This window comes from Fukomys damarensis, unplaced genomic scaffold (genome assembly GCF_012274545.1).
Source record: "Fukomys damarensis isolate Sample0158 unplaced genomic scaffold, DMR_v1.0_HiC HiC_scaffold_10, whole genome shotgun sequence".
Taxonomy (NCBI): domain Eukaryota; kingdom Metazoa; phylum Chordata; class Mammalia; order Rodentia; family Bathyergidae; genus Fukomys; species Fukomys damarensis.
This window is the reverse complement of record NW_022900922.1, coordinates 16,419,657-16,429,889: the sequence shown is the minus strand read 5'-3', so window position 1 is coordinate 16,429,889 and position 10,233 is coordinate 16,419,657. Positions and strand designations below refer to the sequence as shown.

The 10,233-nt window shown below is 50.9% G+C and overlaps 1 protein-coding gene across 2 annotated transcripts in view; it reads right to left on the bottom strand.

Moving 5' to 3' along the window:
* Positions 1-9,652: 9,652 nt before the first annotated feature.
* The window catches only part of Acta1 (actin alpha 1, skeletal muscle), a 2,775-nt gene continuing 2,194 nt past the window's right edge, over positions 9,653-10,233 (bottom strand). The window contains exons 6-7 of one of the 2 annotated variants that reach the window (XM_010621912.2): positions 9,986-10,167; positions 9,653-9,903 (exon numbers count right to left, since the gene is read on the bottom strand). In XM_010621912.2, the coding sequence (XP_010620214.1) occupies positions 9,760-9,903; positions 9,986-10,167 (326 nt within the window). In that variant the 3' untranslated portion in view covers positions 9,653-9,759. Of the gene's footprint in view, positions 9,904-9,985 lie in introns of those variants that run through there. The other variant, XM_033761866.1, reaches the window with a different exon arrangement.

Below are 10,233 nucleotides of genomic sequence, written 5' to 3'. Positions count from 1 at the left end.
TGCTATTACTTTTTCTTTTTTCTCTATTTTTTTCACTTTTCTTGTTCTTGTTCTTGGGTTTTTTTCTTGATTATTTGAACACAGTTTCTAGTTTTGTTGTTGTTGTTGTTATTCTGTTCTCTATCTTCTCCACTGCTTTCCCAAAGTGTGTGTGACCTTCATTTGTCCTCCAGCTTTGCTTCTAATCTCTTCTTCTTCTTCTATTTCTCTACCCCCCAACCCCTTTTAAATCTTCTCCCCTATGGGTAAGAGCACCATATTAAGGGCTTATTTAATGCATACAATTTTCTGGCTTGTTTTAGATTTTGTTATATAACGAAAAATCTAGTTTATATGGTCAAAGGTGGCAAATCAATTGTTACCACAGTTTGTCTCTTTCTAGGCTGTATTGGATTATATTGTTACTGCTGATTGTACTAGTTTAACAAAGGTGACACAATTGTGCTAATTAGTTGTCTCCCTGGTATGACAAGACTGAGACTGCCTAAGGGTCTTTAAAAAAAAAAAAACAACTGGGCCACCCATTCAGGACCCTTCCTGTCTCTCAGCAGATATTCATATTTCCCATTCTTGTTCCCCACTAAGTTTTCCTACACTTTAAAAAAAACTATAGGCCAAAGAACTGGGCTCTGGGCCACGTAGTCAGAAACTTCTCATTCCCAATAAATTGAAGATGTAGGATCTTGCAAAACCCAAAACCCAAAAGCCAAGCTATACCCCTTAGAAGTAGTCATTTCCTAAGGGTTCTGAATAGTAGCAATAAAGCTACTTGCCATAAGCTACTTGCAAGCATCAACCCAAGAATTAAACTTTTTAAAAAACAGAAACTGTGATAACACTTAAACAAAATGCAACCTTTCCCCAGACTTTCAGCTCACCAAGGGCAAACTCAGGGGGCAATGAGGTGGAACGATCCAAAAGCTACCTACCTGGACTCTGAAATGGTAAAACAGAAGTAATAAAGCAGATGAATGAGGCTTTAGAAAAAGGTCAAATCAGATAACTACAGAGATGGTAAGTGGAATAAAAGACATGCTTAGTGATTCTAGAGCAGATACAAATTTTTAAAAAATAAAGGAGCTCAGAAAAATGATGAAAACCATTAGTACCCAGCGCAGGAAAGAAATGGAATCCATGAAACAGATTCAGACAGATAGCCAGGAGATTAAAAACTCCATTGAAAGCAGCAGAATGGGCCAATGCAGGTATAAAGATGAAATAAGGGAATGTGGAGCCACGCTGTGCAGGAGGGATGCAGAGGGCCCTGCAGGCTTGGGTAGTTGCTACGCAAGGGGACCCCTCTCCATTGCCACAGCCTGTCAAGTCCTCACCGGGCTTCCTCATATCTGTGTGCAGCTCCCAGCTTCTCTCAGGATCCTCCCAGATCAGGAGCAGCCAGACCAGCTGAGTTGCTTCCTGGGCCTGGCCCGCCAGGCACAGGGAATACCCAGACTGTCATGTCAGCTCCGCCCTGGCTAATTGGCTCAGACAGCAGGGCCTGGTGCCGTGGATAGACACACCCTCCTGCTCAATGCAGCCAAAGAAAGGCCCAAAGATGTCTGCCACTTTCCATTACCAATTCTTGCCACTCTCCCATCAGTCAGTGTCACATAATCAGGTGTGTGGAGCATGCAATCCCCCTGACCCCTGGGGTTGGGCTGAAGTGGGCTTCTCCAGGGGCAATACCTCCCAGTTTCCAAAGTGAACACTTTTGTTTGGGTTATAACATCAACCACGCTGGTAACACATTACCAAGGGGAAGCAAGTTAGCCCATCCAGCCAAGAATAAGTGAATTCACAGAACACAAGAAGCCACAGGTGTAGCTGGGGACAGCTGAGCAGGGCAGGCCCACAAGTGAATCTGAGGAACAGCAGAAAACAGCCCCAAGACACCTCTGCATTCGACCAGAAGACGTGTCCCAGCTAGGCTGAGGACCCCTGAGCCCACTCCCCACACAGACAGGCCCCGCCCTTCCAAGGTCCGCCAGGCTGCAGAGTTCTGGGACCTAATAATACACACAAATCAGAAGGCAGCCCGCAGGCCCTGGCCATGCAAGGAGAGAGCTGGTGCCTGCCCTGGCCTGTCCCCACTAGGCTTGCCCTAAAGCAGCAGGCTGACTGGCCAGCAGCACCTATATTGAGAGGATGAGCGTGCCGGGCGGAATGGCAGGCATGTGCCCAGCTGTCTCTGTGAGCGCCGCCCAACTGCCCAGCAGAGAAGGCTCTGCCCACCGCACCATCTTTCCGTGCTCTGTACCACACAGAGGAGCCCAAGATCCACCCCTGTGCTCTAGTCTGGTTAGGACCAGGCAGGTGGCTGTGCATAGGGAGTGACAAACAGCAGGAACCAGAACCTAAGGAAGTCACCTGGAGGACACGCAGAGCTAACCTGTCCCCATCTGACTCCCACCCCCAACAAACACCCCAGGTCAGCGTTACTTGGGAGAAGCAGAGTTTCCTTCATACAACAGTAGTGGTGACTGTGATCTGCCCTCAACCTTGTTTCTCAGCTCTGTTCAGTGGGACCCTCTACTTTCCTCCTGCCAGGCAGCTCTCAGAGGGAATCCCTGCCCTCTGCCCCTGGCCCTAGCTCATGATGACAGAGATGTCCCACCTGCTGGCCCTACTGTAAGGCACTACTGGGGCCCTTTATAAGGGAAGTATGGGCTCGAGATAACAAGACCCAGGTGAGAGACTGGGGTCTGATGAAAAATATCCCAGAGGACACCCTGCAGCCAGGGCAGATACACAGCAAAGCTAGGGCATCTGAACCCTGAGGACAAGGGGCAAAGAGCCCTGGTTCAGGCACCCAAGTCACTGAAGACATTTTCAAAAGGGGTGGGCTCCTGCCATGGTGCCCAGAGCAGGCACAGTGGGTGGAGAAGGTGCCAAGAGCACACGCTGTACGCTGAGCTACCTGGTCCTGGATCTTCTGTGGGGCCTGGAGCCTCTTGTCTCGCCCAGAACATGAGACACCCCCAGAGTTACCCACCTGAGCTGCTCTTGGCTGTCAAACGAAGTTAAAGCTGTGCTTACTCGCCCAAGGACGGGAGCAGAAAGACAACAGGTCACTTGTCAGTGTCCCTCTGCCTCCTTCAGGGTCAGGCTAAGTTAAGGAGGAACAGCGCCAGGAGTCTCCAGAAGGGGAGGCCTGTGCTGGGGTGGGCAGGGTGGTCACAGACTTTCTCTTGAGCCCTGGGAGTAGCTGGGTCCCAGGCTCCGCCTCAGAGTTCAGGCTCCTCACATCACTTCACGAAGGAGGCCCTGTGTCTTCTCCATCAGACCACAAGCTGGGAAAGCACAGCAGGGAGATACCATTCTGGGGACACAGGACACACGTTGGCTCTGGTTGTCACCCTTCCAAAAGTCATGGCCAGAAGTGACCTGCATGCCCCTAGTTCACCCAAGTGCCTCCCAGGACAAGATGAGACCCTAACCTGCCTCTTCTTAGTATCTATAAAGCACCAGGACCCATATAAGCCACGCTCACATCACCGCTGTGTGAACAAGTAAACACCAGGACACAAAGGTGGTCTGATCTGGGTGTGTGTGGCCATAGAGCCTGGCAGGAGGACAGAATGCATCTTGGAGACCCCCCAAAGACTTCTGGGCAAGGAGACTGACCCCCCCACATGGGTCCAGGTTCTGAACAAAGGACAAGGCAGAGCACCTCTTGCCCTTGTCCCCTATCTGTACCCACCACAGTCAAGAAAAGCCAATGCTTGCTCCCTAGGAGGCTGTGGGGCAGCGCTCTGCCAGACACACCAAGGAGTGGGCTGTCCCCACCCGGGTCTTTTCAGAGAACACACCAACCCTGAGTTTCCCTTGGCTGCTATATTTCTCCAGCCCACAAAGCTGAGCATGAATCCCCTTTACAGACAGGGGAATTGAGGCTCAAAGACAGAACGATTTACACAAGGTAACACCACTTGCAAAATGGCAACCCCAAGAACTGGAGTTGTGGTGCACACCTGTGATTCTAGCACCTAGGAAGCTGAAGCAGGAGGGTGATGAGTTCAAAACCCGCTACGTAGTGAGACCCTGTTTCCAAAAACTAAAAGTAAACAAAGCAGTGTCAGGGCATCTGACTGTGGGTGTGAGTTCCCATGCTTGCTTCTGGGTGTCCAGCAAACACACTGCAGTGCGTTTAGGAGCCTGGTCATGTGGGTGCCCCTGAGCACAGCTGCTCTCCTGTAGCTGCCATGGTATTTGAGCTGGTGGCCGTGGCCACTGGTGGCTGCGGCCATGGTCTGTTGGCCTCTCTAAGCCCCTCCCCTCTGGCTCCTTGTCCCTGCACCACAGTGCTCACAGCACCTAGTGACTAAAGCGAACAGCTCCCAGTGAGAGAGGATCACTTTGTAATTCCTATTTAGGCCTCTAAATCATCCCCTCAGTCCTCATCCTCTGCCATCAGATTCGCCCTGCCAGCTGGAAGGCTTATTGAACAGTCAGATATGAGCAGGCGCTGATATAAAAATAGAGGCAGGACGTGGGAGCTGGCACCGTGGGTGACTCACGCGCAGCAGGCCGGCACAGGGCTGTGCAGACAGCTGCAGCGGCTCCTCCCCTGCTTCCCTCCCCTTTCTCTACAGCTCCCTGTGCTTCTCCCCCGCCCCCCGCCCCGGTGCTTCTTTCTGCCCGCTGCCCCTCCCCAACAGAGCACAGGATTCAGAGCAGATGCTGGGGGAAGCAGGGCTGTCTGAGGCCAGGCCGAGGCCGCTTTCTCCAGACATCTACCTATAACATCCGCCCCAACCCCCACTAGTGCAGGACATAGGAGGAGACCAAAATAGCACAAACTCACATTTTCCTGCAGGCTTTTGGGGTTTTCTGTAGAACATTCCAGTTTGAATGACCTCCCTCCTGGCCCCAAAACTCCAATAGACTGAGAGGAAGCAAAACAGCTGGTACTCAAGCCGCACCCCCATTTGAAGCCCAGGCTGCACCCCCATCCAGGGCTCACCCAGGGGTGTATCCCCATCCCAAGGCCTTCTCTCCCCTGGCAGCATGTAAATTTGCAAGTACATTGCTTTTGTTGTTGTTTGATGCAGACCCGCCCCCCCACACTGGGCTGTAGGCTCCCCAGAGCTTAGGCCCTGACTCTTTTCACTCATCACTGTTACCTCCTGCACACCGAGGTGCTCAGTGAATGCTTGTTAAGTAAGTTGGGGTGATCAGGTCCTTGATCTGGCTGGAGAGTGAGCTAAATAGCCATGGCTGGATTTCAGATGTCCTGAATTCCCAGGCTGGGAAGAGCCATCCTCCCAGGGACTCTAAGAACCAGGACCCCAGGTAAAGGGAACAGGAAGGAAGAGAATTCCCTAGCTGGGTGCCACAATGCTGTGTTCTCCAGGAGCCTAGAGAAAAATCTGTTTGCTTCTCCCTTCCTCCCAACCGCCACTTGGAAAAGGCAAGGCAGGGACTGGGTACAGAGGGGGAAGGACACCCTTGGCATTGGAGGTACATGGTGGCTGGGAGTCTCTTGGGCCTGACCCCTGCCCTGTCCTGGATCAGTGCCTGCCCGGCCCATAGGAGTGAGAGATTTCAAGGGATCTCTGAGGAGCTGGTCCTGGCTTTCTGATCCCTGGCCAGTAGAAGCAAGGAAGTGGGAGAGGAAGCTCCCTACCCCATTGAGGGGACCCTGGAGACTCCCACACAGATGCGCTGGGCCTCCATGGCCTGGGATCCTGTTTTCCCCCTGGCCCTGTGCTGGGCACTAGAGGCTGAGACAAAACCTAGAGGAAAATCCAGGTTCCAGACACAGACATGAGGTGTCCAGCACCTTTTTTTTCTTCCATTTTGGGTTTTGTTTTTGTTTTTTTGATTTGTTGCAGTTGTTGGTTGGTTTGGTTTGGTTTTGGCACCTAGGATTGAACTCAGGACCTTGTGCTTACAAGGCAGGCACAGTGCCATAAGCTAAACCCCCACCACCACCACCTTGCTTTGTTTTTTTAAGACAGGGTCTTGCCATGTAGCTCAGACCGGCCTTGAACTCACTATGTAGCACGGGCTAACTCGTGGTTATCCTCTAGCCTTGGCCTCCTGAATCCTGGGATCACAGACATTCACCACCAATCCTGGTGTGCTTTAAGCATTTACTGGAGAAGTCTGAATTTGCCACCTTGTCCACTCTTCAGCACTTGTAATCCTAGAGATGTTCAATAAGCAAGCATTGATGGGAGGGAAGGAGCTGGGCTGCCAAGCACCCTGCCTGGAAGGAGATGGCAGAACATGGGCAGGAGGAGAGCAGAGCCCCCATCCCACCGCTGCCCCATCTCTGCTCAGAGTCTCACCCTGCTGAATAGCCTGTCCCTCCTTCACGCCCTCCTGAAGACTGTGGGGCAGACTGCACTGACCTGGAGGCCAGAACTCAGCTCTTGACCCAGGACCTCTTCCCACAGTGGTCAGCCAGGCCACAGGACTGCTGGCGGAGGACAGCCGGGCTCTGCTCCTGTGGCAGGTCCTAAGCTCCTGAGCACAAGGCCAACTCTGGTCACCAGCAGGGCTGTACATGGATCTGCCCAAACCCATCTCACCACTGGAAATAGAATTCGGGGCTGCTGGGTGGGTACTTTTCTGTTTATTCTTTAAAAAATTTTTTTTGGTACCAGGGATCAAACTCAGGACTTTGCACTTGTGAGGCCGGCAGTGGAATCACTAAGCTAAATCCCTGGCCCCTGTTTATTCATTTTTTACTTTAATATTTTTAATATTAATATTCTACACATTTATTAGAAAATTAAGTTGGAAGAAAGATGGATATATTAAAAAGGCAGGAAAAAATCACCCCCTCATGCTACCCATGAGCTGTCATATGATTTATCACTTTGTTCTATTTTCATTTGTTCCTTTTGCGCCCCCTTCTCATGGCTCAGCTGGTCCCTGTAGACACAGGGGACATTTGTTAGCTGCAGGCTGCAGGGGCTCCTAGCCCCTTGGCCTCCCAGCTGGTGCCTTTCATCTGAGGACTTGTCAGACTCAGTGCCTGTGTAGGCCAGGGAAAATTTGGGGCCAAGTTCCTTAGTGAGACCCATGCACTTTTTCAGAGATGGCAAAAGATGAGTCTGAGAGGTAGGGGTATTGAGAGCTCTTTTTAGGAAATGAGAAGATTATGTTCTTCTTTTCTCTCAGTGCCAGGGATCATTTTCCTTGTCATTACTCCCTAAACAATACCGAGGAACAAGTATATCGATTCTATAAGATTCAGTGGAGAATCTGCCTTGTCTTCCCTCAAAGTGCCCCGATGAGCACACAAAGCATTTTTTTGGTTCATATACTACAAACATAGAACTGCTGGCAATAGTTGATTTTTCCTTTTCACCTGGCAGAAATATTTGTATATTCCTGGTTTACTTCGGTTTGGTTCCTAAGGACTCATTCCTTCCCACATAATGCTGTCCAAAAATTCTTTCAGGCCTAATTTAGGTAATACAATTTACCAAATACCTGTAAACTTAACCTACTATGAAAGCTCAAGAGATATAGAACACTAATAAAACAAGATGTCAAATACTGACAGATAATTTGTTTCTTTTCAGAGACATGTCAGAAAAGAAAAGGCAATTTTTAAATTTGTCATCTTTCCAGTGAAATAACATGATTCCTAATTTCTATACTTTTTTTCAGTACAAGAGTAACATCAAAGGTAGAACTTAGCTACTGACTAGTGCTAAGGCAACTCCACCAGAGTGAGCTGAAGCTTTGGTCAGTCCTGAAATATTGTGAGTCACTTACTGAGTCTGGTGGCAGGAGAAATGGGTCACCAAACCCCTTCCATATATCTTCCTTAAGTCTCAGTTAAGTGGCATGAGGTTCTGATTCAAAAGTATTTAACATGACATCTGAGTGTGGTGGCACACGCCTATAATCCCAGCACTCAGGAGGCTGAGGCAGGAGGATCACCATAAATTCGAGGCTGGACTACATACTGAGTTCAAGGCCGGCCTGAATTATGAAACCCTATCTCAAAAAAACAAAACAAACAAAAGTATTTAACATGAAAGTTTGCTAACTCATGCAATACTGACACTTTTCCAGGCTGCTGGCCACATGAATTATTCAGTGTGTGCGTGCGTGCATGCGTATGGGCACGTGTGTGTGTGTGGTTTGCTTAGCTATGCCTCTGTACATCCAATATTATCAATGTGTTTGTAATCAGCATATCAGATATGCCTATGTGTGTTTTGTATTACCAATAAAAGCTGGGTTCCTCTGAAAGACGAATTCAGTTCATTTTTAACCTTTATTCACACTGAGTAGGGCAAAAATACATGATTTTCAATAAACATGGTGCCACATATGGTGCCATATACTTGTGCCCATTCTGAATGTCTGCATTTGGAAGTACTACTGCCTCCAAGGCTTCAAAATCTTGTCAAACTGTCAAAAAGCCAGAGAGAAAGTAACACACATAAAGTCATCCAGCTCGTATCTGTGCTTTCTATTTCACCTATAATTTTCCAAATGAGTGTTACCTTCTTTGAGTATAAATCTGTTTAATTCTGCTCATGGGAGTATTGACTAGAAAAATGAGGGTATTTTTAAAAATAGATTTTGTGCTTGCCCATAGAAACTCACACTATGTGAATGTATTTTGTGCCTCTAAAACTCTTGGAGGAGGGGTGTTCCTCCACCCCTGCTTACATCCTCCTCCCTGGGGGATGGGGGGACGTCAGGGTTAGGGTGAGGGATAGGCCAAGTACCTGGTGGACACTGTTAGGTAAATGGTGACATCCAACAAAAGGAGACGGGCCGCGGACCTCCTGGAAGGAGCCCGAGTCGTTTTATCGAGCTGGGTTGTCATGGATAGGCGGATGGATGAAGCGAGACTAGCCGTCATAGCAATGGCTATGACCCTGTACTTCCGGCGCGCTGTGCCCTAGGAGGCAGGAGGCTGCTCCGAGTTCTTAGCAAAGTGGGTGGGGTAGCAACGGGACGTGGAGACGACTGTGATTTTTCTCAGAGCTCCGGAACTCCCGCGGCGAGAGGGAAAACGGGGATTAGATCTGTCGGGCACGCTGAAGGTTTCAAACATGATCGGGGGCGTCTTCTCACGGTTGGCCTTGGGGCTCAGGTTCCACCCTGCGCTCCCTGCAGCGCCCTGGGCGCCGCCCTTTTCGGAGCGCTCTCCTATTTCACCTCCGCCTCCTGGTGCTCCTCCCAGAACTCCAGAGGGGCGCTTCTTTGAGCTACCAGCACGCGGAGCGAAGCAAAGGCCTTCCCAGTTTGGGAGAGATCGCGACTGTCTGAAAACTGGCTCAGGAGAAGCAGAATTTAGCCTTTTGTGTCAGACCCCGCCTTCGGCAAGGAACCGCCTGGGCGCAGCGGAAACGCTCACCGTCCTCGGCTCTGGGCAGCACCACGGTCAGCGCCCGGGTGACGGCCGCTTGCTGGAACCGAGCAGAGGAGGGAGCTGCCCTACCACGCAGAGGTTCCTGCCGGGCCACCTGGCCCCCAACGCTGGGGAATGGATTCGATCCAGAGGGGGACGCCGCGGGGAGGGAGGACAACTTTTGTCTTCTAAGGAGCATGCCCGAAGTGACGCTTAAACACGGTGCCCTTTCCCTGTCTCCTCCCCTTTCCTATTCCCCTGTAAATAAAGACGACCAACACTTAATGCGGATTGAGAGAATGGCTGCTTTAATGCTTCACGTTTCCATTTCCTTCCACAGGGCTTCATTTTAAAAATAACAAAATGAGGTAAGTCGAGTCACTGTATGTACACGGCGTCGTGCTGAGGAAAGCTCGCGGCCCCGCCGCCTAGAAGCATTTGCGGTGCACGATGGAGGGCCCGGCCTCGTCGTACTCCTGCTTGGTGATCCACATCTGCTGGAAGGTAGACAGCGAGGCCAGGATGGAGCCGCCGATCCACACGGAGTACTTGCGCTCAGGGGGGGCGATGATCTGCAAGACAGCCAAGTCAGGTGGCCCTGCCGTCCCTGCCCTCCCCTGCCCTGCCACCCTGAGCGCCCCGGCCGCCGCCCACCTTGATCTTCATGGTGCTGGGGGCCAGAGCGGTGATCTCCTTCTGCATGCGGTCAGCAATTCCAGGGTACATGGTGGTGCCCCCCGACATGACGTTGTTGGCATACAGGTCCTTCCTGATGTCGATGTCGCACTTCATGATGCTGTTGTAGGTGGTCTCATGGATCCCGGCGGACTCCATGCCTGCGGGCCGCGCGGGGGGCAGTGTGAGCAGCGGAGACCCGCGGATCGGCGGGGTGGGGGCCCGCA